A 26,764-nucleotide genomic window follows, 5' to 3' on the forward strand; every position below is an offset into this window, starting at 1 on the left:
ATAACTAATGAACATTTTTTCTCCCTTACAGAGTTACAGAGTAGTTCTTGTGGCAATCCAGGAATTCCTCCAAAGGGTATCTTGTCTGGTACAAAATTTGATGTTGGTGATAAAATCCGCTACAGCTGTGTAACTGGATACATCTTGGATGGCCATCCCCAGCTCACCTGCATAGCTAATTCAGTCAACACAGCATCCTGGGATTTCCCAGTTCCTATCTGCAGAGGTAAGAAATGCTATGATACTTATTCTTTAAGTATTTGATGTGCATTTATAAGTTGAAGCAACTTACTATTTCTGTAAATTAAATTTAACACCTAATATTAGGATCATGAGTACAGAAATGTATTTTTTGTAAATTGACTGTACATATCATGTAATCATTCTGCCAATTCTGCATTTAAAATCTAGTTCTCCTTGCTTTTACAATACATTAAAATGAGAGAATCCTGAACTGGATTCTTAATATTAGATTATCAACGTGATGGATGTGGCCACACAGGGAAATAACACTCAGAACTGAGGAGTGGGCTGGGGCTTTCTGACACTGCTATTTCCATGTGTTGGCATGGCTATGTCTAGATTGCTGGGAACTGTTAGCAAAAGATACACAAATTGTGCACCATATGTACATATCGCTTGTTGACAATTATGTTGGGAGAGGCTTTCCCAACATTTGGCCTGCTCACACAGGGCCACATGTCAGGAAAAGCCCCTCCGCCGAGCCATCTCTTCTTCCTCGTGGAACGAGGAAGAAAGGGATGTCATAAGAAGTCTCACAGTGTGGCAGACTTCTGCTGAGAGATCCCAGTATCCTGACAGAAGCCTACAGTTTTGACATAGCCTAAGTGATGGGAGATCAAACAGCATTGCTAAGCATGAGGTGGAAGTAAAAGGATTCGAGAACTTACTTTCTTCCTGATGTAAGGGGAGGATGGAAAGAATTATGACCGTGTCCATTTACTGATGTACAGTAAATGCTAAACTGTTGAAAAATTCTCAGTCTGGATCATAGAATCATAGAATAACTAGAACTTGAAAGGACCTCAATAAGTAATCAAGTGCAGTCCCAGGACCTCATTGCTGGGTCAGTCACCAAATAGATCATCCCTGATAGATGTTTAGCTAACCAGATATTAAATATCTCCAATGATTGAGATTCTACAGTTTCCCTAGGTAATTTATTCGAGTGTTTAACAGCCTTGATAGTTGGAAGATTTTTTCCTAATTTCCAACATAACCTTTTGTGATGTACATTAAGCCCATTGCTTCTTGTCCTGTCATCAGAGATCAAGAACAGTTTTTCTCTCTCTTCCTTGCAAGACCCTTCTAAATTCTTGAAAAATGTGAACATATACACTCTGTTTTCCCTTTTTCAATTTAACCAAAACCAATTATTTTAGTCTTCCTTTCAGAGATTACATTTTCTAGACCTTTAATCGTTTTTGTTGCACTTTTTCTGTCTCCTCTCAAATTTCTCCACATCTTTTTTGAGATGTGGTGGACACAATACTCCTAGTAGGCCTAATCGGTACAAAGTAGAGCAGAAGAGTTATTCTCATGTCTTGCTCATAACCCTGTGAATGCATCCCAGAATCACCTTAGCTTTTTTTTTTAACAGTGTGACACTGTTGAGTTATATTTCGCTTGTATTCCTTCCTAGACAGTCACTTCCCATTTTGTTTATGTGATATATGCGATATACATATGGTATATCTCATGAGGATAAATGTATAATTGTTGTTCGCTTTGATTTTGATTAGATGGAGTACAAAAAGAGAAAGTATTTTCCACTCTAGCAGTTATTGAATTTCATTGTCTACTTCTCAGTGAAATTCATAGCAGAATGTAAACAGTTTAACGAAAGCAGAAACAAAGAAACAGACAAAATCCTGTAGTCATTTTTAGCACACTAGGAATAGACTATATAATTTGTTGTATGTTGTTGCCTGCAATTTTCACAAGGCATTCCTTAAAATAATGTAATTTTATTGGATTTAGTAAAAGTGCAAAAATGTTAGTTTAACAAGAACCAATTTGGATTTACTGTGTTGTGAAATGGTCAATTATAGTGTTCATAATCCATGACTACTTTTAAAATATAATCTTCTCTGACATATTAATTTTGATAAGAATAACTTTAATGGTGAAAGATGACAGTAGCTTTATCATATTGCCTTCCATTTCTGAGATAATGTGCAAATTGCAAGCTGCGACATAATGCAGACAGGAAGGAATAATTCACTGAAGGCTAATAAATAAGGTCAAAGTTATATATAATATTGTCATTTTGCAAAGGTTATATTAATTAAACAATTTGATAATCAGGGATAATACTCTGACTTTAATATTTTGAAAGGTTGCTCTATTCCAGGAGAGAAGAAGCAATTACATTATGGAAACCTTTATTCTAATGCTGCCATATTTTGTTTCATTTGGAACTGAATTATAATTGGAGAACAAAATGTTAAAAAAATATTTTATTTTAATCCCCAGAGATTTTGTAAAAAACATTTTAATCCAAAGGTGTTACATCATTGTTAGCCGGTGGCCTGGTAATGTGCAGTGAGGTACCAACTATGCCCTTGTTATCATACGAGTCTTTAACTGCTACAGCATAGGGCTTCTTCGCAGCGGGCAGCCTGGGCCAGGCTCACGGACGCCCCAGGGTCCTAAACACCCGAGTCTTTTGCTGCTAGAGCAGGGAGCTCCTAGCACTCTCACCTATGGCCAGGCTGTGGTAACCAAACGGTTGAAGTTCTTTTTTATTGTGCCGGCTGAGTTGGAGTGACAGAAAGTAACAGCAGTCAGGCTTAGATCTTAACTAGCTGCAAGTTTATTAAGCTACAGTTATAAGCGTGTGGTTACAAAAGGCTATTGTCTACTTCTTATATGCTAGCAGAGTACAGGTGTTAGGTTATGTTACAATCCAATACAACGACATCTTAATACAACAACATCTATTTATAGAGCTCTAATTCTTTAACTGTGCGCACCAAAAGGAGACCTTAATGTGGGTACATCTTACCCTCCTTGCATCTCTTGATACCCGCATAGCCAAGCCAGGATTGGTCACTCAATTCCGTGGAAAGACGAATACGAGGTTGGGCGTCCCCAGTTGCGGACCTCGGGAGGCAATCACCTGACCCAACCAGCAGGTAGTTGGTGAAGATGCACTCAGAGTCAGAGTGCTGCTGGGCCCATCTTTATACCCCTTGGGTCACGTATCCTCTTTCTTATCTATGGTGACAGATCATACTGGTCTGTCTTTTGTGACGCCAGTTCTTACAAGGACAGTTTTTACTTAATTTGCACTTGTAAGATAGGAGATAAAGAATTTGGGAGTACAGGACATTCTTTTACAAGGGTGGAGATTTCTCTTCTGGGATGGCTGTGTGGGCACATCAAATCCATCAGTGCCAGCTGGGGTAATTTCCTGAGGCCCCCTCGTTAATGGTTAGCCTGCTAGCCCTTTATCTGTGTTTTCAGTTCCTCAGGGTCATGATGAGCCAGCACATCTGGGCCCCTTTAGGAAGGCATCAAAGACTGTGCTTTTAGTAGCTGTTCCGTGCCCTGCGTGCTTGTGAGGCACCTCAGGAGGGGCAGCAAGCTGGCTTGTAAGGGGGAGACCTTTGTCTGGCTACAGTCATTACAAAAATTTCAGTTTGCACATGCCCAGCATATGAGTTCAGAATTGCTCCAGTAAATTATAAACGAGACTAAGACTTCAAGGAGGAGCACAGAAGGGAGTCAGGGAAAACTAGACTAAGTAGCTATGGAGAGACTGGCCTAAGGGCTCAGTCCATAGCACACTAATGGCTGAAGTGGCATGATTACATCAGAATTTAGAAGACCTGGAGAAGATTTTATGTGGCCTGTGCCTTATGCACTTATGAGCTACGTCTACACGTGAAGCCTACATCGAAGTAGCTTATTTTGATGTAGCGACATCGAAATAGGCTATTTCGATGAATAATGTCTACACGTCCTCCAGGGCTGGCAACGTCGATGTTCAACATTGATGTTGCGCAGCACCACATCGAAATAGGCGCTGCGAGGGAATGTCTACACGCCAAAGTAGCACACATCGAAATAAGGGTGCCAGGTACAGCTGCAGACAGGGGCTGTGTCTACACGTGCCCCAAACTTCGAAATGGCCATGCAAATGGCCATTTCGAAGTTTACTAATGAAGCGCTGAAATGCATATTCAGCGCCTCATTAGCATGCGGGCGGCAGCCGCGCTTCGAAATTGACGCTCCTTGCCGCCATGCGGCGCGTCCAGACGGGGCTCCTTTTCGAAAGGACGCTGCCTACTTCGAAGTCCCCTTATTCCCATGAGCTCATGGGAATTTGCATGGCCATTTCGAAGTTTGGGGCACGTGTAGACACAGCCAGGATCACAGGGCAGACTCAACAGCAAGCCGCTCCCTTAAAGGGCCCCTCCCAGACACAGTTGCACTAAACAGCACAAGATCCACAGAGCCGACAACTGGTTGCAGACCCTGTGCATGCAGCATGGATCCCCAGCTGCAGCTGCAGCAGCCAGAAGCCCTGGGCTAAGGGCTGCTGCACACGGTGACCATAGAGCCCCGCAGGGGCTGGAGAAAGAGCGTCTCTCAACCCCTCAGCTGATGGCACCATGGCAGACCCCGCTATTTCGATGTTGCGGGACGCGGATCATCTACACGTGCCCCACTTCGACATTCAACTTCGAAGTAGGGCACTATTCCCATCCCCTCATGGGGTTAGCGGCTTCGACGTCTCACCGCCTAACATTGATGTTAACATCGAAATAGTGCCCAACACTTGTAGCCGTGATGGGCGCTATTTCGAAGTTAGTGCCGCTACTTCGAAGTAGTGTGCACATGTAGACACGGCTATGGTGTGGGAAGAGGTAATGGTGATTGCAATGATGATTTAAAGGATTTAGGACTGACTGTTAACACTGTCCAAATGTCTGCTGAAGTACTACGGTAATAGTGCTCAGTGTGTAGGCACATCAGATTCCCAGATCCACCATTTTTGTGCTAGAGGCTAAAAGAGAAGTTGAGGAAAGGAAAAAAGGTATAGAATGAGCTATTCAATTTACTGATGGCATCATTTTTTCCCGCATGCACTTTTTCAGTTCAGATGTGAAAACAAATCTGTGTCCTTGAGCATCCTACTGGAATGAAAATTATGTGTGGAAAGATGTGATTTAGACTTTTGTATTAATTGTCCAGTATATTCAGTTGATTTTCCATGCTTTGACAAGCTGCATTTTTACATCTGAAAAGGTCATTAAGTTATTCTTTCCATATGGTTCTTAGAATCCTGTACTTTTCCTTTCAACATCACTATGTGAAAATTCATGCTTTCTATCTTATTCTGTAATGGATTTACGTCCCATACATAGTTTCCAAGTTATCTGCCTGTGTACATCGCAAAGAATGTTCTAATAGGAGTTGAATTTGAGTAACAGCATCCAGCTCAGTATTAAATATTTTGCCACTTTTTGCATTCAGCAGCTTCTGGAGAGGAAAATTATGCTAACTATACATCACTGATATATTCCCATTGGTAAAATAAATCCGATTATTTTTGAATGATTGACAGATCTAAAGGCATATTGGTCTGAGGTGGTCTAAATTGAAGCAGAGTACTAAGCTTTGCTAGAGGAAGGAGATCTGCTTATATAATACCAAATATCCTCTGAGGTTGTGTCGAGACTGCAGGCTTCTGTCTACAACGTGTCTGTCAACAGAAGTTTTGTCACCAGAGCAAGTGTCCAGACTGCATTTCTCTCAGTAGAGATCAGCCAGTTGGGAGTGCTCTGTCAACATCTCTGTACACTTCTTTCCACATGGAAGAAGGGATGCCTAGACAGAGAGGGGTTTTCCAACATTTGGCCCCAGGCAGACAGGCTAAATGTCAGAAAAGCTTTTGCCGACAATTCTCCACAGTCTAGACACAGTTTCAGAGGGGTAGTCTGTAGCTTCACAAATGACAAGGAGTCCTGCAGAAACTTAAAGGCTAATAAATGTACTGGGTCATGAATTTCTGTGGGTAAGATTCACTTACACAGCACCTTTATCTGGAGGATTTGAAAATATTTGAACCTCACAGCACTCTTCAATGTTGACTGTACAGTAATATGTGCATTTTACAGGATAAACTGAGGCACAGATGTATGTGATTGAATGACTGAGAGGCAAAGTAATAAATAAAACTTAGCTCTCCTAAACCCTTATTCTAACCAGAAGGCCACACTTCATGCCTATAGGTTCATTTGTAATCTAGCTTTACATGGCCATACAGGAGAGAAAGTGGGAGCAGGGTAAGCAAACACTTATCCTCTGCTCCACTATCCTAGCTCTACCTACCCACAGTGATCCAGTCAGGGGAGCTGAGATAGCCTGGGGAGGGAAGCAAGCTGCACTAGCTAAAGGGCTGCAGTAAATTATTTCCCCCCAATAATGAGTTGGAAACAGAGAAGTAACAAATTCCAAGAATCTATTCCAGAACAGCCACATGCCACCTCTACCTCAGGGCAGAAGCCAAATTTCAATCTTGCCCTGTGTGCCTGGAATTTAGACCCCCTGTGGTGTTAAATTAAAATTCAAAAAGAAATGAAAGTGAAAATCCCAATTGCAGTCCTGAGCAATTGATGTCTGAAAGGAGGTAGCAACTTACATAGCTAATGACTGAGCCCATTTTTTTTTTCATTTTGCTGTTTTATAAATCCCGCCTGAGCCCTTTTAAAGCTAATAACCTCACTCAATAGTCATGAATGGCTGAGGTTTGCACAGTTGTTAGATTATGGATATCAGATGTTGTATTCCGCAAATGGTAATGACAGCCTCCCCCAAATTACACATATGAATAGTTTTTGTTTTGTGTTTTCAGTTCGATGAACAAAAGGGGTTTCAATTCAGATAACAGCATGATGTAAAGTGTAAATGGATGTGCGGGGGGAGGGGATAATTCATTTTGTGGTTTATATTTATGCTGAAAGACCTGAGTTATCTCTGAAATGTGTAATTTTTAAGCAAGAAAATGGAAACAAACTTATACCCATGTGAAATACACTGACATTATATTCTAATATATCTTACCATATTTGCCTTTTCTCATTATCTCAGAGTCGTTATCTCAGCACAGTATTTGGTTCTCATTATCAGGGTCATTTCACATAAATTTACAGTCCCAGCCACAGTTTATGAACAAATATAGTTGATCCTGATGAAGAGGAATAATCCGTGTCTGTTTGGGGGAGGGTGGGGGGGTGCTTTCTTATCCCTCCATATGGATATAATACCCAGTCCTGAGCTTACTCATATCAGTTGTACAGTGATGAAATGCTGCTGAATTCACTGCAGTTAATGCTTCATACTGACATTGACATGAGATCAGAGTCAGGAAGCATGGTATTATGAAATAATATAAATATTAATATATAGCCTAGGCTAAACAGATCCAGATATAATAGTATAATATCTCAGCCACATAAATTTATCTCTTATGTTTTAAATATGACTTTAGGATACTTACATTGTTTACATTAAATTGGATTAGTGTTCCAGAGCTTCCTCCTCTTACTTTTCATTTATAAAGAAAATGTTTCTGTAACTAAACACTATTCAACTGTATGATTAGCTGCTGAATGTTAAGTTACCATTCTGCGCATCTGTCAGAGTTCATACATGCCCCCTCCTCATGGTGAGCTTCTACTCTGCAGAAATAGCTGACCTGCTGGAATTTTGTATTTGTTATTAATGATCTGCTACACCGAAGGAGCTCCACTCCAGGATCATCACCCTGCTGTGCTAGATAGTGTACAAATACAGAACAAAAAGATGGAACTTGTCCCAAAGAGTTTATAATCTAAGAATAGGACGAGGAATAACAGATAGGCTGCACCTGCATGTGCAGCCTCTGTCAACAGAGGTAACTGTCAACAGAGCAACTGTGACAATACTTCCGTTGACAGCTTCCGTCCACACCAAAACAGCTTGCAATAGCGAGACGCTCTGTCGACAGAGGGTCTCCACGCACTGGTTCCTCTGATGACAGAAGCAGCCCCATAACCCCAGAAGGCAGGCAGGCATACAGGGAAAACACTATGCGGAACACAGTTTCCCCACACCCTTTAAAGGGCCCCCTTACCCATGTCTCTGTCCATAATGAGGCTTGCCTACCTCTTGCAGGGAAAGCAAAGCTGTTGCAGGGCTCCTTGCTGTTTGTGAGAGACACTGCTCCTTCCAAACCACTGTCTACCTTACTGACCCCTCACCCTTCTTGACATGCGACCCTTCCTGACACCCAAGCCCCCTGATCCCACACCATCCTTGACCCAACACCCCTCCACACTGCCAAATCCACACATCCCTGACCCAACCCTCACCCTCCCCAACCATGACCATGGCAGAGCAGCCCCTGGGCACACCCAGGAGTGTGGATCAGCTCCTGCTGGCCTTGCCACTGGCCATCATTAATCTCCAAAACTACATCTGGGTGGATGACCCCAATAGACAGCCTGCAAAGTGGGCCCTGATGGCATAGTGCCACTGCTGCATTCATCTCCTCACGTGACCAGGCAGCTCTGGTGGCACCCCACCAGCTCTGATTGGTGGGACCGGCTGGTTGTAGGGCAACGGAGTGACCAGCAATGGTACCAGAATTTCAACATGGGCAAGTACACATTCCTGGAACTGTGCAACTGGCTTGTCCGTGCCCTGAGATATCATGACACCAACATGCGGCTAGCCATCCCCATTGAGAAGAGGGTCGTGATCACCCTCTGGAGGCTGGCCACCCCCGACAGCTACTGCTCCATAGATCACTAGTTCCACTTTGGGAGGTTCATCTTTGGGGCCATCATGATGCAGGTAAAGAAATCATCAAGCTGCAGTCTGTGAACAGCAGGAGGAGGGGTAGGGGGAGGAGGGACAAAGGGGGAGGGGTAACAGAGGGCAGAGGGGTGGGGGAATGGGGGGCATAAGGGAACTGGGGGACAGGGAAGGGGTACAGAGGTGGAGGGAGGCAGGGGACAGAGAGGGAGGAGGCAGAGGAGGAGGGGAGGTGTAGGGCTGAAGTACGCAGGGCTCACTGTAGCCAAGGGTCCCCATCCCTCAGACCCTCACGGTTGTGTCTGGTCTCCCCCACCCACAGGTGGTGCGATCCATAAATGCCATCCTTCTGTTGAGATTGGTGCAGATTGATGACATGGATGCCCTTGTTGCTAGCTTCAACCGCATTGGCTTCCCCAACTGTTTCGTGGTGCTGGATGGGACCAACATTCTCATCTGGGCCCCAGAACACAGAACTGACCAATAACTTAACAGGAAGGGCTACCACTCTGTGGTGATGCAGGCCCTAGCGGACCACCAAGGACTATTGCTCAAGATTTACATTGGGTGGCCAGGCTGCAGGCACAACGCAAGGGTATTCCAGACCTCCAGCCTGTTCTGGCAGATGGAGGCAGGCACCTGCATCCCCTGCCAGGAGCAAGCAGTCAGGGACATGCAGATGTACCTATTCATCATTGGGGATGCAGCCTACCCACTCCTCCCATAGCTAATAAGGCCCTACAGAGGGCGTCTGGACCCCCCAGGAGCAATTCAATGTCAGGCTGGCACAGGCACAAAACCCCATTGAGCTCACCTTCGGGTGCCTGAAGGGGAAGTTTCAGTGCCTCCTGAACTGGCTGAATGTGTGGGAGCAGAATGTTCTCCATATCATAGCCACCTGTTTTGCCCTCCATAACTTGGTAGAGAGATAGTGGGAGGACTTTCTGCAGGGGAGGGGGCCAGAGGGAGCTGGGGGCTGCATCTAGCCATCAGGCACATTCCGAGGTGGTTCGCATCCAAGAGGCACTGTGGGAGTATCTTACCCATGACCCCTGGTAACCTTCCCCAGGTCACCTCTTGGAGCTGCCCTGTGCCTGCGGCCTTCCCCCTGCCCACCATCACCACTCCCATCCGCTCACATCACCCCTCTATCCTGACCCAAGAGGAAGCACACAGGCACAGTCTTAGAACAACCAAAGCTTTACAGCAAGAACCAAAACCATTTGCCAAGCTATAGATAACTATGAAAGACCTAAACCAATTGTACACAAACAAAAACTTCTGTATGGGTGATGTACACCTGTGAACCATATATATAACTATGAGGGGGGTCTGAACTGGGAGAGGGGCACTATCCTAGGGAAGGGGTGAATAGCCCCAAGCCATTCTGGCCATGGGTTCCCCATCTGCCTTGGGTCTGAGGCCTGCCTCAAAGCAGGGTCAGGGCTGAGAACACGGGGAGGTGGTGGAGCAGATGCGGGGTTGGGCTCAGTAGACTGGGTGGGATCAGCAAAGGGTCTGGGGGGCATGCTTGTGGCCTACTGTCACTGTACACTGCAGGGTCTGTAACAACACCTGGGGCATGAGCTTGGGAGCAGCACAGGCAGTGGGAAGACCTTGGCAGCAGGGGTTGGGAGGTGGCAGGGACCCAGGGTACCAGGCCCCCAGCCAACCAGGTCCAGCACATGATCCACCCCAGCCAGTCACAGTTCTGAGGACTGTACCAGGGCCTGCAACTGCTCCTGGTCCACTTGTGGCTGCTTCCGGGCAAGGGCATTCTACTCCCCAATGGACGCTGCCAACACCTGGTAGCCATCATCTGCCAGGTGGTGATGGACCCTTGGGCCACTGGTGCCCTCCAGTCGCAGTGGTGTGTCCTCCCTGGGCAACACTCGTCCTGTCCCACCCGCTCAGGCTCCTCACTGGGACTGCCTGGCTGAGCAGTGGGACTGGCCTGGCCCCCAGATGGGGCAGCTGTAGGGTGGGAAGGTAGGGGAGAGCACTGGGGTCATACCAATTTAAGCCCCTGCAGCCCACTCCCCAAAGCAGCAGCCCACCACCAGGCCATGGGATGGGTTCATCCGGGTCATGGAGTATGCAAAATTCTATGTTACATCACCAGGAGAGGGCCAGAATCTCCAATACTGAAAGAAACTGTTTAACAAGAAAATCAAGCATCTTGTAGAAACTTTCTTTGACATGATTTTGGTCTTCTTTATGTAGGAAAGAGTACTGAAATGGAAATTTGTCTAGTTCTACTTAAGTCAGGAGATTATCTGGCCCTAGATGAATAAGTCTGTGGTCCAGTGTTAAGAGTCTTAGAGGGGTAGTCATGTAAGTCTGTAGCTTCACCAAAAACAAGCAGTCCCATGGAATCTTGAAGACTAACAAGTTTATTTATTAGGTAATGAGCTTTCATGGGTAAGACCCACTTCCTCAGATTTTCATATTGGAGTAGATAATAAAAACCCAGGGTTTATGTAGCAGGGATGGGAGTGCGGAAGGAAGGAGGGAAGGAAAAAAAATGGTAGGAGGGATTTCACCTATGATTAACAGGACCAGTGAAAGGAGGAAATTAAATTATATGGGATGAGTACCATTCCTGTGAATATCAAAGACGGGGAAATTGTCCTTGTAATGCACAAGATAACTGAGATCTTTCTTAAGCCCTAAATTAAATGTGTCAGACTTGAAAATGAATTCCAATTCACACTTCCTTGCCAGAGGAGGCTGTGAAAGCAATGACTATAACAGGGGTTTAAAAAAGAGCTAGATAAAGTTATGGAGGTTAGGTCCATTAATGGCTATTAGCCAGGATGGGTAAGGAATGATGGTTCCTAACCTCTGCTGGTCAGAAGCTGGAGACGGATGATAAGAGACTGATCTTGTGATCGTTACCTGTTCAGTCCACTCCATCTGGGGCATCTGGTATTGGCCACTGTTTGCAGACAGGATACTGGGCTGGATGGACCTTTGGTCTGACCCAGTTTGGCCTTTCTTATGTCTCCCTCTGTAATGCTGTGGTAAAATCTCTTGCAGAAGAATGGCTACTTTCAAATCCTTTACTGAATGTCCAGGGACATTAAAGTGTTCCCCAATAGTTTATAGATATTCTGGTTCCTGATGTCAGATATATGTCCATTCATCCTTTAGCACAGACACTGTCCAGTTTGTCCTACATACGTGGCAGAGGGGCTTTGCTGGCACATAAAGGCGTATATCACATTTGTGGATGTGCAGGTGTAGAAGCCGCTGATAGTGTGGCTGATGTGGTTAGGTCCAGTGGTGGTGTCTCTTGTATAGATACGTGAACAGCACTGAAAGTGGGGTTTGTTGCAGGGATAGGTTCCTGAGTTAGTGTTTCTGTGGCATGGTGTGTGGCTGCTAGTGAGTATTTTCTAGAGTTTCAGTATGTCTATGCTAGACATAGAAGTCAACCACTGATACGCAATTTTAGATATGCCAACTGTGTAGCTAAAATTGACTTATCAGCAGTTGACTTCAATGGCTGTCTATATGAGAGAAGGTTGATGGGACTGTTTCTCCTATTGACCTATTTTAGTCCTCACTGCTCACATGGAGTTCTGGGGTTGACTGACTCCGGAAAGCTCTGTTTCATAGATGCGCAAAACAAACCCCCGAGAAACTGACCCTAGAAAGTTAATTGTCTGTGGTAGTATAGACCTGGCCTTTGAGTGGCTCTCAGTAGAAAAGAAGAGGACTGTTACACAAGGCTTGTGAGAGTGAGGGATCATGCGCTAATGTAGTCCAGTGTGTTTTCACTAATTAGAACAGTATTTTTCTCAGTGGTGGCAAGTATAGATTTTTGAACATAAGGGTCAAAATGGTGACAAAAAGGGGCCATGGAGAAAAAAGGCAAGAAGAAATAGAAAATGCTTCAAATGATGGATATTATGGGCATAAAAGAAATTTCTGTGATATTGCTCATAAAAAGAGTGTCATTATAGATGGGCACAATTAATACAGGAGCAACAGAAAGGGAAGAATTGGAAATGGGCCATACTAGACAAAAAGGATCTGCAAATAATCTTGAGATCAAAACTTGTAATGAAGAGCAAGGTGGTGACCTTTAATGTTATTTATTCAATTTATTCATTTCTTCCTAAGGTCACAGGTAATGAACTGAAAAAAAAAAAAGAGAGATACAAAGAATCACAGAGGGTCTGTACTTCAAATAATGAAGCCTGGAATTAAATAAATGACAAAAATCTTGGCATCAATTCAGGATTGGAAATAAGGGGCAGTTAAAGAAAACTAGATATAGAATTTTAGGTCTGACATTTTTAATGGCTCCTTTAATAATGTGGAATGGGGAATACATAACATATAGATCATATTTGCAATAGCACTGAAATACATTTTGTTTCCTAACACTATTTCAGGGACACTGTGAGATTTACACCTGAACAATGTATATCAATTTATCTGGGACAATTAATCTGAAACAAAGATATTGAATGGGCATGAGAAACTCACGGAACTGCAATACTGAAAAAGGTCATGGGATGATAGCTGGCAACAATGTAAATTATTTGCCTTAATGATTAGCACAACATCAATGGTGATAGGAGGATTCATACTAATACATCACCAGTCTTTCACACATGATACAAAACAATGCCCTGGTCCGTGTACTTTTGTAAGAGTTGGGGTGTTAGATATGTAGTACTGGCCCAATTTTAATTTAGAAAAATACGCTCTGTTTATAGTACCTGATTATTTCCTTATTGTTTCAAATGAATATAGGCTTTTATTTCACTTCCTAACCTTCTGTGGCCATATTTGATATTTTGTAAAGCACATTTGGATACTTTGAAATAGAAGGAACTACAAGTAAACTCCAGTTTTATTAATTCAGTTTTATTAAACTGTTTAATCCAAAGCACAATGGCAGTCTCTAGCCTAGAGGTCAGCAACCCCCAGCGTGGGTGCCAAGAGTGCCACACCAGCCTATTCTCTTTAGCATGGCAAGGCATAGGCACTGTCGTACCCACTCTCCCCCTTGCTCAAAGACATGCCACCTGTAGATTAACAAAAAACTAGTTAATGCTACCAACCATCTAGGTGGCAAAGCTCTGCATCTTGATGTATTTATTAATGAAGCTGTTTGAAGTAGGACTGTTAATGACTTTAAAAGTTATCACCGGCATTCGGACCATACATAGAGGTCAAAAGGCCAAATTTTGTCACTCCGCCTTGGAAAGGTTGCTGACCCCTGATCTAGCCTTTCACTATGTTACTATGATTTCTCCAGATTTTATAAAATCCTAGCTTGACAAAAGCTTTCTTTTTTTGGGGGGGGCATTGTTTGTTTTTTGCAGTTCATTTATAAAAGTAGGGTTTATCTGTATTGTAATGTGAATTAGAAGAATACGACTTCGATTCTAAATAGCACTTTGCAAATGCTTATATGTAAAATAACTAATTATACTTGGAAGTCAGCAGTAGAAAAAATTGATCTCTCTGCAGTGAAAGCCCTTTAAAGGTTTTGAATTATTACCTTAAGAACACAGGTGATTTCCAGAAATGCTGCTGGAGGTAAAAGATAAATCTAATTGCTGAAATCCTGATATGATGTTTAAAATTCTTCAAGACTACATCTTTATGAAAACCAAAGAAAGATAATTGATTCCTCTGTGGAAAACGAATCTTCTCTTTCAAGTTGTAATTTATTCCTCCTCCTAAAGTGAAACTTGAACTTTCTGACAAGTATTTGTCAGTTAGAGCCAACTTAGCATGCAGTAAAGCGTTTTTATTTATTTATTTTCTTCTTCGATAATACAGTTAGTGGCCTCCAAATGAATTATCTGTGATTATGTGAGAACAAACTGCCAGTGAAAAGTAACTAATTTGCAGAAACAGAGCTCACTGATCTTATTAATTGATTTTTCTTAACCTGTTTGGGTCTGCTATATTTTGATCCATGACCCTGGCTCTTGTACTGGAATTGAAGTTTCTGGATATTTTTTTCCCAATTCATTGGTTATTAATAAACATAATCAAAGAAAATAAAATCACCACAATAAAGCTGTATTTGAGGTGTTGCCTTCTGAGCTTCCCATTAGATGGGAAATCCTTAATTCTACATTCTACTAAACCAATTCTATAGATAGATATAGCTTTAATACAATGTAGACATATACATTAATGTGCTACAAGACTGCTGTTTTGTTTTGTTAGTATACAGTCTAACACAGCTACCTCTCTGGAACTATTCAACATGAAATATGTGCCATTCTAAGAATTATCTTATTTGAGCATTAAGTCCGCTGCCATTGTATAGTTTAGTGACAACAATCTGTGCCATGGTAGTTTTCTTACAAATGTAATTTATAGTGGTTATTTTAATACCTGTTTCATAAACATAGCTTTCTGGGTTTAAAGTGATTTCTCAGATAGTGTAATCTCACTGAAGTGTTATACTTTAATAGCTGTTGAGTTGTTGTTCTCCTATAGAAGAAATAATTCATTATTGTGTTCCAGATAGATAAATTTTCATCCTCCGGGGTTGCCTTTGGATTTAGCATTAGTATTAAGGAACAAATCCAAAAGACATATCTGCAGGAGCAATGAACAAATTTGGCCAAGCTCCCAGAATTCTTTTCTGTTTATTTAATCCAATTTATAAATCTCTTGTATAATATAGCCTGGCCTGCTCGTAGGTGAAAACTCGTAGGAACGACACTAAATTCCCATTAGAATACATGTAAAAGTGTCCAATTCATTCCAAGGGCTTGAAACTTGACATAAACCAGTTGAGTTTAGGTTACTTTTCTGATGTATTTGAATAGTTTGGCACCAGAAATAGAATGTAGTGTATGTATGTAGAGCAGGGATTTCCAGCCTATGGGTCAGGACCCAAACATGGGTCCCATTAGATTTGTTAAAGGCCATGATCTGGGCAGTTTCCAGCTACATGTGGCTGTTAAGGAAACCATTTGCAGTTTCTTAATACTGCTGCCTCAGGCAGATATCTATCAATAGCAATACATTAAATATTGAGTCTGTTCTGGTATGGCTATGGTCTGAAGAAGTGGGTCTGTCCCACGAAAGCTCACCTAATAAATTATTTTGCTCATCTTTAAAGTGCTACTTGACTGCTTTTTGTTTTGATAACTGCTGGAGATGGCAGCTATCTCTAGAGACATCAATTACCTAATGCCTAGGTGCTGAAACTTTAACACTGGAGTTAATTGCTGGGAGCAGGAGGGCTAGGGGAGCCACCCAGCCAAGGAGCCCAGGTGAAGAGTCTGCGGGAGGAGAAGGAGGCTACGTCTACATGAGCCCCAAACTTCGAAATGGCCACGCAAATGTCCATTTCGAAGTTTACTAATGAAGCGCTGAAATGCATATTCAGCGCTTCATTAGCATGCGGGCGGCTGCAGCGCTTCAAAATTGACGCGGCTTGCCGCCGCGCCTCTCATCCAAACGGGGCTCCTTTTCAAAAGGATCCCGCCTACTTCGAAGTCCCCTTATTCCCATCAGCTCATGGGAATAAGGGGACTTCAAAGTAGGCGGGGTCCTTTCGAAAAGGAGCCCCGTCTGGACGAGACGTGCGGCGGCAAGCTGCGTCAATTTCGAAGTGCCGTGGCCGCCCGCATGCTAATGAAGCGCTGAATATGCATTTCAGCGCTTCATTAGTAAACTTCAAAATGGCCATTTGCGTGGCCATTTCGAAGTTTGGGGCTCGTGTAGACACGGCTGGAGTGTCTAGGGCTGGGGCTGTTGAGGAATGCAGGGGGAATCTAAGATTGGCAGAAGTTTGGGGGTGCAGGGAGAATCTAATGCTGCGGGGGTTGGGGCTGCTGTGGGGGCAGGGGGGTGTAAAGCTGTCTAGTTAATCCACCCTTAGTTAAAGCATACAAGACTGGATGACATGTTAAAGTAATGCCCTCTAATTATCAGTGCATATATTTTTACTCAAGTGCACAGAGTGTATGCATATAATACTGTGCTCCTGAGGAGGCCTGTGGTCTTTGATAAGGGGCAGGGTGGGCACAGGGATCCACTCCCATAGTGTTCACTCCAAGACAAGGGGATAAAATTGCAAAGTTGTTCCACCTTTTTTTAAAAAAATCTGAGAGCTGTTTCAAAATCAGCTAAGTTGGGTTCTATGTTCATTGTGTCTCCTTTATTCCATATTGGCCGCATCTACACGTGCATGCTACTTCGAAGTAGCGGCACCAACTTCGAAATAGTGCCCGTCACGGCTACAAGTGTTGGGCGCTATTTCGAAGTTGAAATCGACGTTAGGCGGCGAGACGTCAAAGTCGCTAACCCCATGAGGGGATGGGAATAGCGCCCTACTTCAAAGTTGAATGTCAAAGTAGGGCACGTGTAGCCGATCCGCGTCCCGCAACTTCGAAATAGCGGGGTCCGCCATGGCGGCCATCAGCTGAGGGGTTGAGAGACGCTCTCTCTCCAGCCCCTGCGGGGCTCTATGGTCACCGTGTGCAGCAGCCCTTAGCCCAAGTCTTGTGGCTGCTGCTGCGGCAGCTGGGGATCCATGCTGCATGCACAGGGTCTGCAACCAGTTGTCGGCTCTGTGGATTCTTGTGTTGTTTAGTGCAAGTGTGTCTGGGAGGGGCCCTTTAAGGGAGCGGCTTGCTGTTGAGTCCTCCCTGTGACCCTGTCTTCAGCTGTTCCTGGCACCCTTATTTCGATGTGTGCTACTTTGGCGTGTAGACGTTCCCTCACAGCGCCTATTTCGATGTGGTGCTGCCCAACGTCGAAGTTGAACGTCGACGTTGCCAGCCCTGGAGGACACGTAGACGTTATTCATCGAAATAGCCTATTTCGATGTAGCGTGCACGTGTGGACGTAGCCATTAAATGTACTCAATTTATACATTAAAAGATATTTTTCTACCATAAATTCTGTGTTATCAACCTAAACTGCATCTACACTATGAGACAAATTTGATTTTTAATAAATTCAATTATTTATCCTTGATATTATGAATTTGAACTGTGTCCCCAAAACATCTTGAAATTCAACACACCATTTTTCTGTGTCGACCTTCCACGTCTCCATTACCCTTTGCAAGTTCGACAGCGTGAGCAGAGCCTTGGGGGTACCTATCACACAGCACCTTACTCCAGGTTACTTGTGGGTGTTTCAGGTTTGAATCCCAGAATTCCAAGCACTGTCCCAGATTCAGAGGACCAGTAACAATGTGAAAACAAACTGGAGATCCCGCCCTTTCCTTCTGCGGTATTACAGCATAAGCATGGATCCCCAAATGCTTCAACTCATAGCACACATCATTTTGGCAACCACACTGGTTGTTGCACAATCTTTCCTTCAGTTTCAAACCTCAGTGATAGTTCAGCATCCTCGCCCTCTCTCCCTGTGTGCGGGGACTGAGACGATGGTGGGGTGGACGACCTTTCCTCAGGGGACTCTGGGCAGCAGGTATCAGCTCCTGCTGTGCTGGCTTGGGAGTTCCTCTGCAGCTGCATCAGGGAGCACAGAATCTCAGTTTGCTCCGTTATTGCTGTTATGAGCTTTGCCTTGGCCTCACTCTGCTTTGCCACTTACTGCTGCTGGAAGTCAAGCATTATCTGTTCAAACTCAGCTTGACTCTGATACCACTGAGCTGCACTATGACGCCAGTTAGCAGTGTCCTTTATCCGCTTGGTGTGTGTTGCTTCATTCTTTTCCATGCACTGCAGGATAACATGCTGTTTCCACTTCTTTCTTCCTCAGTTTCTCTCTGCTACCCTGGGCATTGGCTCTGGAAGATGAAGGTCAAATTAAGATAGAATTCATATAATGTGCTTTGAAATAGAAGAAATGAGTGTCTGTGTCTTCTGCCAGGGAAAGTTAACTTTCTGAAGACCACTGAAGGCTTATTAAGGATGGATCATAAGCATTCCTTTTACAATACGTCGTTTGAAATCACTTATCCAGCATGTTTCTTTGTGGACATGGTAAACTATTACCAATTGTCTGCTTTTCAGGGGAAGGGGAGGGCTGCAAAGCAGAAGAAGCCTCCAGGTGTCCTGTGGGTGTCCAGGTGCAGGGAAAAAAAATTTCTGTTCCTAGAGCAATCCTCCCCAATGATCAAGACGCATGGAGGGGATGGTGGGGAAGGATTCGATTCCAGCCACATGGGCAGCTGTATGGGATGGGCGGGGTTGAAGTAATATAAATAAAAATAAAATAAATAATCCAAAGAAAGGCTGGATGTAAAGGGACATTGGAGGGGAGGTGCCCAGCAGAGTACAGCAGCTGTTCGGCAGCAGGAAGTCATGAAAAATGAAAAGAAATGCTGGTTGGAAAGCAACATGGGGGGCAGGAGAAGCCCCGCTGAGCCTGCAAACCACTTTGGGTGCAGTGAATGGAGCACCGGCCAGCTGTTGCAGGCAAATGTAAAGGGTCAGGGAGCATGTTTTTAAAAAAAAACAAAACAGTTGCAAATTCCCCTGCTTCTGCAGGTTGCCAAAGAAGACATCACCCTCCTAAAACTAATAGATATGAAGAAAGAACATCTACTCATGCTGTGTAACCAAGAGTCTGGAAAATTTGCTAAAATGCTGTGTGGATTCATTACACCAGATTGTTATCTGGTTGCTTGTTTGGTTGCCTGGTGTGGCAAGGTGTGCAATGATGGAAGCCGCGACAAGTGAGGCCTGCCCAAGAACGTTGTGAAGAAAATACAAATGTGTCTGGATGAGGCCTTTGAAGAGAGCATCAAAAAGAAGAAGCGCTCCATCTCAAGAATCATGAACACACTTCTGAGGGGCACAGGGCCATAGGTAGCAAACCTGTACACACACACAACCCCACAGTTATAACTACCCCCAACCCACTTCTTGAAATCAGAATAAATACTCACCCAAACCACTTGGTCCAGGGGGCTCAGGGACCAGTCTGGAGTGGACTGCTGTGGAGAGGACTGCCGTGGAGAGGAACGTCATGGAGGGGCCTGGTTCCAGGTCTATGGTGAAGAGCTCCAGGCTGTCTAACAGAACTTCCTGAGTTTCCTGCTTGTTGCACCCTTCCTCCTCTCAATTGTCCTCTTCCTCTGGGCCTCTGGGCTCACCCTGAACTCCAGCCCAGAGCCTCCAGAAGTGTCATAATTCAGACTGGACTCTATGGTGGGTTTGTTCCACATAAGCATGTGAAGCTGTTAATAATAGCAGCACATACGCGGAGCTGCCGCTGACCGCTGGTTGGCTTCCCAGACTTTCTGATAGGCCTGCCAGAGTTCTTTCACCTTCACTCGGCATTGCATTGAATCCTGAGTGTAACCTCGGGATGTTATCTTGCATGACATCTGATCATACATTGCTGCATTTCTCTTTGCCACCTGAAGTCTCTTCCCCACTGATTGGGCTTCCCTGATCTCAAGAAGATCCAGAATCTCATGGTGGGTCCACGATGGGGATCTTTGTGACCCTGAGAAGTACGAGGCAGGTCATTACCCTGAGTGTTCATGATTGCACTAGATGGTTAACGATGCAATTGCAATCAATGCAGAATGATGGCTACTGATGCAGTGCAATGCAGTGGGCAAAGGGATTTTTTCATAATGGGCACCCTTTATATTTACAGGGCTGGGTGCTGCCTAATTCAAATGCAAATTATAATTATAATTCAATCAGACTTGGTGGGCTTACTGTAACATTCTTCCTGCACATTTAATGAAGAGCAGCATACAATCAAGTGGCTGTACATGGAGGGTCAACACCTAGCTTTGTGAGATACACAAGGGAGAAGCAGTGGATGTGGTATACCTAGACTTTAGTAAAGCATTTGTTACGGTCTCGCATAATATTCTTATCAACAAACTAGGCAAGTTCAACATAGATCGCGCTGCAATAAGGTGGGTGCATAACTGGCTGGCTAATCGCACCCAGAGAGTAGTTGTTAATGGTGCTCAATCCATCTGGAAAAGCATAACAAGCGGGGTTCTGCAGGGGTCTGTTTTGGGACCAGTTCTGTTCAATATCTTCATTAATGATTTGGATATTGGCATGGAAAGTACGCTTATTAAGTCTGCAGATGATACCAAGCTGGGAGGGGTTGCAACTACCTTGGAGGATAGGGTCATAATTCAGAATGATCTAGATAAATTAGAGAAATGGTCTGAAGTAAACAGGATGAAGTTTAATAAAGATAAATGTAAGGTGCTGCACTTAGGAAGGAATAATCTGTTTCACACATACAGAATGGGAAAAGACTGTCTGGGAAGGAGTACAGCAGAAAGGGACCTAGAGGTTCTAGTAGATCACAAGTTAAATATGAGTCAACAGTGTGATGCTGTTGCAAAAAAGCAAACATGATTCTGGGATGCATTAGCAGGTGTGTTGTGAACAAGACATGAGAAATCATTCTACCGCTCTACTTTGCACTGGTTAGGCCTCAGCTGGAATATCGTGTCCAGTTCTGGGCACCGCAATTCAAGAAAGATGTGGAGAAATTAGAGAAGGTCCAGAGAAGAGCAACTAGAATGATAAAAGGTCTGGAGAACATGACTTATGTAGAAAGGCTGAAAGAATTGGGCTTGTTTAGCTTGGAAAAAAGAAGATTGATGGGGGACATGATAGCTGTTTTCAGATATCTTAAAGGGTGTCATAAGGAGGAGGGAGAAAACTTGTTCTTCTTGGCCTCTGAGGAGAGAACAAGAGGCGATGGACTTAAACTGCAGCAAGGGAAGTTTAGGTTGGACATTAGGAAAAAGTTCCTAACTGTCAGGGTGGTCAAGTACTGGAATAAGTTGCCAAGGGAGGTTGTGGAATCTCCCTCGCTGGAGATATTTAAGAACAGATTAGATAGATGTCTATCAGGGATGGTGTAGATAGTGGTCGGTCCTGCCGTCGGGGCAGGGGACTGGACTCGATGGCCTCTCGAGGCCCCTTCCAGTCCTAGTGTTCTATGATTCTATGATTCTATGACACCTCTGGAGGCTAATGAATTTGAATTAAGGACTTGGTACTTCCACGCTAGCCGTGATTGGAGATTTTAAATTCAAAATTGATGCTATACCTGTCCACTAATATTCATATTTTGTTATCAGTATTTAATATCAAGCTAACTCCTTGAAATCTGATTTTATCTCATTGTGTAGATACAGCCCTAGTCTCTGAAAGCTTGTTTTTTTTTTCATTTTCATTTATCATCAGTAGCCATAAAATTGCTACAGGTGAAATCATATTTTCATTTACACTTGTCAACCCCTGTCTTCAGTGAGGTCACAAAGGTATAATTGAGACATTAGTTGTAGTATTAGCTAGGTCCTTGCCTTATGACCTCTTATAGGTCTGTGTTCCCTTCTCATTGATAACTTCTATGATCACCTTCAATGCCTGTTCCCATCCAGCTGGGGACAATGCTTTCTTTCCTTCCCTCTCTCATGTCCAGATTTTAAAGTTTTTCTTCCATATGTGCCATCACAGATGCAAGATGCAACTGTTCATACAGTCAGTTTGCATTGTGCTCAGGTATGTATAGCACTAAAAGGAAGAGAAAAAGGGAAGCTTGGATTCATCAACAACTTTATAGAGCGGGTAATTACATGCCTCCTATTTTTCCAGATATTCTACATGTTCCAGATTTAGCCCTGACAAGTCTGCTATAAACAGTCATCTTATAGTTATTTCTCAAAGCTAAATTATGAGATATCTGATACTTAAATCCCATTAAGGAAATATTGTAAAATCATTCCTGGTGTTCTGAAATGCCAGTTGATTTGCCAGTGCCCTTAAATGATATCACACATCTGTCTTTGTCCAAACTTCAGTACAGGACTTTTTTGTAAGTGGATTGTGTTTCACAGCCATATGTTATTTAGAGCTATAGGGTTATTTCATTGTTTGGGGAGCTGTACATCTTCAATTTATTCGCATCTTGTTTATACTTTATAGCTTTGTCACTTTATAGCTGTCATAAAAGGAGATACAAATTCAATGAATAAAGTGAAGTTTGATTTAAGGAATGAATTCCGTATATTTTGACAATTTGTTTTTAATGGTTATAAAACATTAACTTTTTGAATCTTAATGTCACCTATCATTAAATAATGGTTGCCCCCATAACTTTCCAAAACTGTGGAAATTTAATTAGATAAAATTAGAAAAAAGCACTTTAAAATAGCACCAGTGTTCACTGAAAAAAAGAAAAACCAAAAAAAACCAGCCAAAACTACTCACTTATAGAGCCCAGCATGGGTACAAGATTGGTCATCTGAATGTGAAGAAATGATCTGTGGATATCTTAATCCATATTCACCAATGCAGATACCTGCAGCTGTACCTGCAAATTTGAATGTTTCCAGATCCAGAATTTGTGTTCATATCCATATCCAGAAAAGTGAATAGTGGGTATCCTCATCCACATCCACAGATGTGAATACCTATGTATATAAACCTAATATTTGCTAATTTCTCTCAATGTTTTCAGCAGGTTTTGTGGTTCCTCCAGCAGTTTCCGTTGAATGCATACTAATTCACAACCTTTCCTAAACTGATGTGCCATTCTGGTTTCATAGCAGTTGCATTTAAGTGACAGGCAAAATACTGTCTTTATATATTTAATTAATTCACTGTGGCATTGTGATGAGATGTCATTAGGGCTAGATTGCAGGGACTCACCCCTGCCAGGTTTGGTGCTGGATGAGTGCAAGGAGTCCCCTTCCACTTCTGTAGTGTCAGCCCCTGTGATAAAGATAAGGACTTATTTCTTCTGTTGCCTTGAGGTGGAGGGACAAGATCTGCTGATAGGGGAGGGAACAAAGGGAAGCCATTGCCCCAGGTCCCAGCGATTCAAAAGGGCCAAGGGCTCCTGTATGCTGACACTGCTGTTGTGGAAGAAGCGGCAACCAGAGGAATGAGCCCTCTAAATCACCACCAGAGTTCTGCTCCATGTAGCGCTGAAGGCTGAGGTTGTGGGGACCAGGCACCACAGTCTGAGCACTGCTGAGGTCTGGGTGCCTCAGGCCTACACCTCTATCCAAAGCCCCACTCTTTCTGGGGGAGCAGACCTCCTCCCCTCCACACACACCCTATGCTCAGATCCCATGGAAGCTGTCAGCTCTCCTGCAAGGGATTATAGGGAATTGAAAACATCCTACATTTCCTAACATATCTCCATCCTTCCATCCCTAGATCCAGAATATGATGCATGCTGCACCATCTTAAAGAGTGCCTCCAGCAGTCGTTTTACAGCAATGACACTGTAGCTTGGCACTGTAGCTTTTATATGTGCAAGTTGCTTTTGGATTTAGGCTCATTAAATAAAAGATGCCATAGAAGTGTGATTACACACACACACACACACAATTTGTGGGGTAAGAATTCATTCACCTTTCCCAAGCTCAATTTTTCCTGCATGTTGCTGTAAGATAGATATACATTATCCAATTGTTGTCCCTCCTCTTCCATTGGTTAAATTTTCAGCATTTGTAAGAGTAAAAATTCACTTCATGTTACAGCTTTCAGTACTGCATTCTGTTCATTAGCAAAGGCATTAACAAGTGTTACAGTCAGTTTCCTGGCTTCTTCCCTATTAGTGATGGATCTTTATCCATTAATCCTATTTTTTTTCTCCCTCATCCCTAACTAAATTTAGAAAATTTCTTATCCATTATTTACAAGAATTCATCAAATTTGTACCTTCTTCTCAAGCAGACCAAGGGTGTGCTCCTGGGGTAGAATGTCACATACATCAGTATGATCATTTTTGATGTTTATTTTACTTTATACAAAAGAATGTACAATGATATTCATTCAGTTTTTTATGACAGGGTCTTAATAGTCTGAGTCCAGACAGCTGATTCTTGCTCTGATGAAGTAATCTCATGGTCCTCAGTATGTAAAGTTGATTGGTATCAAATTCTAATGTTTTCAGTATCCTACGTATGATATTCATCTCCTAAAGCAGTGCCAGTATCAGACAAATTTGATAATTCTCCTCCATTTTTTCCAGTGACTCAGGAGAGGATTTTGAGGTTGCTAACTATCCTAAGTGGTGAAAGTTTTTGCACTGATAAATACTTAAAATAGTTAAAATATATATAACACGAATTTAGGATAGTTACTCTGGCTACATTTAGGCCGTGTCCACACTTAAAAAAACTCCTAAATGGCTGTGCTAATGGCTAAATCGAAGAATACTAATGAGGTGCTGAAATGGATATTCAGTGCCTCATTAGCTTGCCACCAGCCACAGCACTTCGAAATTGTTGCGGTTCACTTGCCCGCAGCTCATCTACATGGGGGTCCTTTTCAAAAGAACCCCTGCGTCGACGAGCCACAGGTGAGCGAAACACATTGCTTTTGAAGTGCCATGGCCAGCAGCAATATCCATTTCAGCACTTCATTAGTATTCTTCGATTTGGCTATTAGCTTGGCCATTTCAAAGTTTTTTGTAAGTGTAGACATAGCCCTACACTAGCGTTCCTCTTTCGAAAGAGGCATGCAAATGAAGGAAATCGAAAATGCAAATGAGGCACAGATTTACATATCTGGCACCTCATTTGCATATTATTGTATCAAAAGAAGAAAAGCAGTGTAGACATGGCTATTTCGACACTAAACCCCATCTTCAAAAGAACTCTTCTTCCAAAAAAAATAGAAGAAGGGTTCTTTCAAAGATGGGGATTACTTTCAAACGAGCTGCATCTACACGGCTTTTCTTGTTTCTAAAGAAGAAAATGCAAATGAGGTGTCTGGTATGTAAATATGTGCATCGTGTATTTTCGATTTCCTTCATTTTCATGCCTGTTTCAAAAGAGGAATGCTAGTGTAGAAATAGGCTATGTGTGTTTCTTCAGAACCTAGAATGCCTGTTGAGTCAGTGAGAATTGATGTTAACATGGGAACACAGTTGGGAGCCATTTTGGATCACAGTATCATCAGGTTTAGTCATCACTGAGATTCAGTCTATAATCATCCAGTTTATTAAAATTTTCTGACATTTTGAATATAGAAAATAATACTTGTGCCATGCTCAGCTACAGTAAAGCATGTATTTATGTCCTCACAAGATTCTTCACTCACTTCAAACTCAGAGGTTACTCAACCAGTCACCACCACACTTATGCCATAGCTAATTTGCATGCAACAATTTCATTGGTGGTATGAGGAGATTGCACAGATGACAGATTTGACCTTGCTGTCACATCCCTGGACAGCACCAGTGTTCAGCTACTACTACTTGAATCTTCTTTCATATATTTTATTAGTATTATTATTTTAGAGATCCTAAACCTTTCCATGTCATCCTCCAGGCTTCCAAAGTTGTTTTTCTTTTTCTTTTTTTTCAAAGATTTCTAGTTTGCCCCCACCCCCCACCGAAACAACTCCGTGGTGCTCCTTCTAGATCTCATAACAGTCCCCATACCGTCACATATTTGTACTGTGGTAGTACTTAGAACCTCTACGCACAGACTGGCATCTTTTTCTGCTAGGCATTGGATAAAAAAAGGTAACCAATTTGGAAGTGTTCGGGTAACTTATTTAGTTGCCTGAATTCAGACTGAGCTGCTTAACTTCTTAAAGCTAAAGTCAAAATGGTTTGCTTTAATCTCTAATATCCATTATTTCTGAATTCAGGAATTATCAATAGAAAAGTTAGGACTGAATATTTGTATTAAAACAGAAGCTAGGGATGATCCATGCCCCACCGTATTGTGTACTGACATATCTTTGACCCTGAAAAGCCAACTATTTATCACTATATGTAGAAGAAAAAGTAATTTACATCATTACCAGCATAAATATTTACAGGTAGGTGCCTTCAGTAAATGCTGACCTTCAGACCCTGCATCATTGTATCCCACTGGGTGATAGGCTTATAGGTGTTCCCTTCTGTGCACAATCCACAGTGTGTTGCAACTTCCAGCTATAGGGTTTAGTCCTTTATGTGTCTGTAAAGCCTTGCATTTTTATCCTTGTATGTCGTCATTTTA

The 26,764-nt window shown here is 43.0% G+C and overlaps 1 protein-coding gene across 3 annotated transcripts in view; it reads left to right on the forward strand.

Annotated features, from left to right (window-relative positions):
• The window catches only part of CSMD3 (CUB and Sushi multiple domains 3), a 1,166,921-nt gene that overhangs the window by 280,224 nt on the left and 859,933 nt on the right, over positions 1–26,764 (forward strand). For all 3 annotated transcript variants that reach the window (XM_074985642.1, XM_074985643.1, XM_074985644.1), the window contains exon 4: positions 32–226. In XM_074985642.1, coding sequence (XP_074841743.1) covers positions 32–226 — 195 coding nt within the window. The remainder of the gene's footprint in view (positions 1–31; positions 227–26,764) is intronic.

Source organism: Carettochelys insculpta, chromosome 2, assembly GCF_033958435.1.
Source record: "Carettochelys insculpta isolate YL-2023 chromosome 2, ASM3395843v1, whole genome shotgun sequence".
In the NCBI taxonomy this organism is placed as follows: Eukaryota; Metazoa; Chordata; order Testudines; family Carettochelyidae; genus Carettochelys; species Carettochelys insculpta.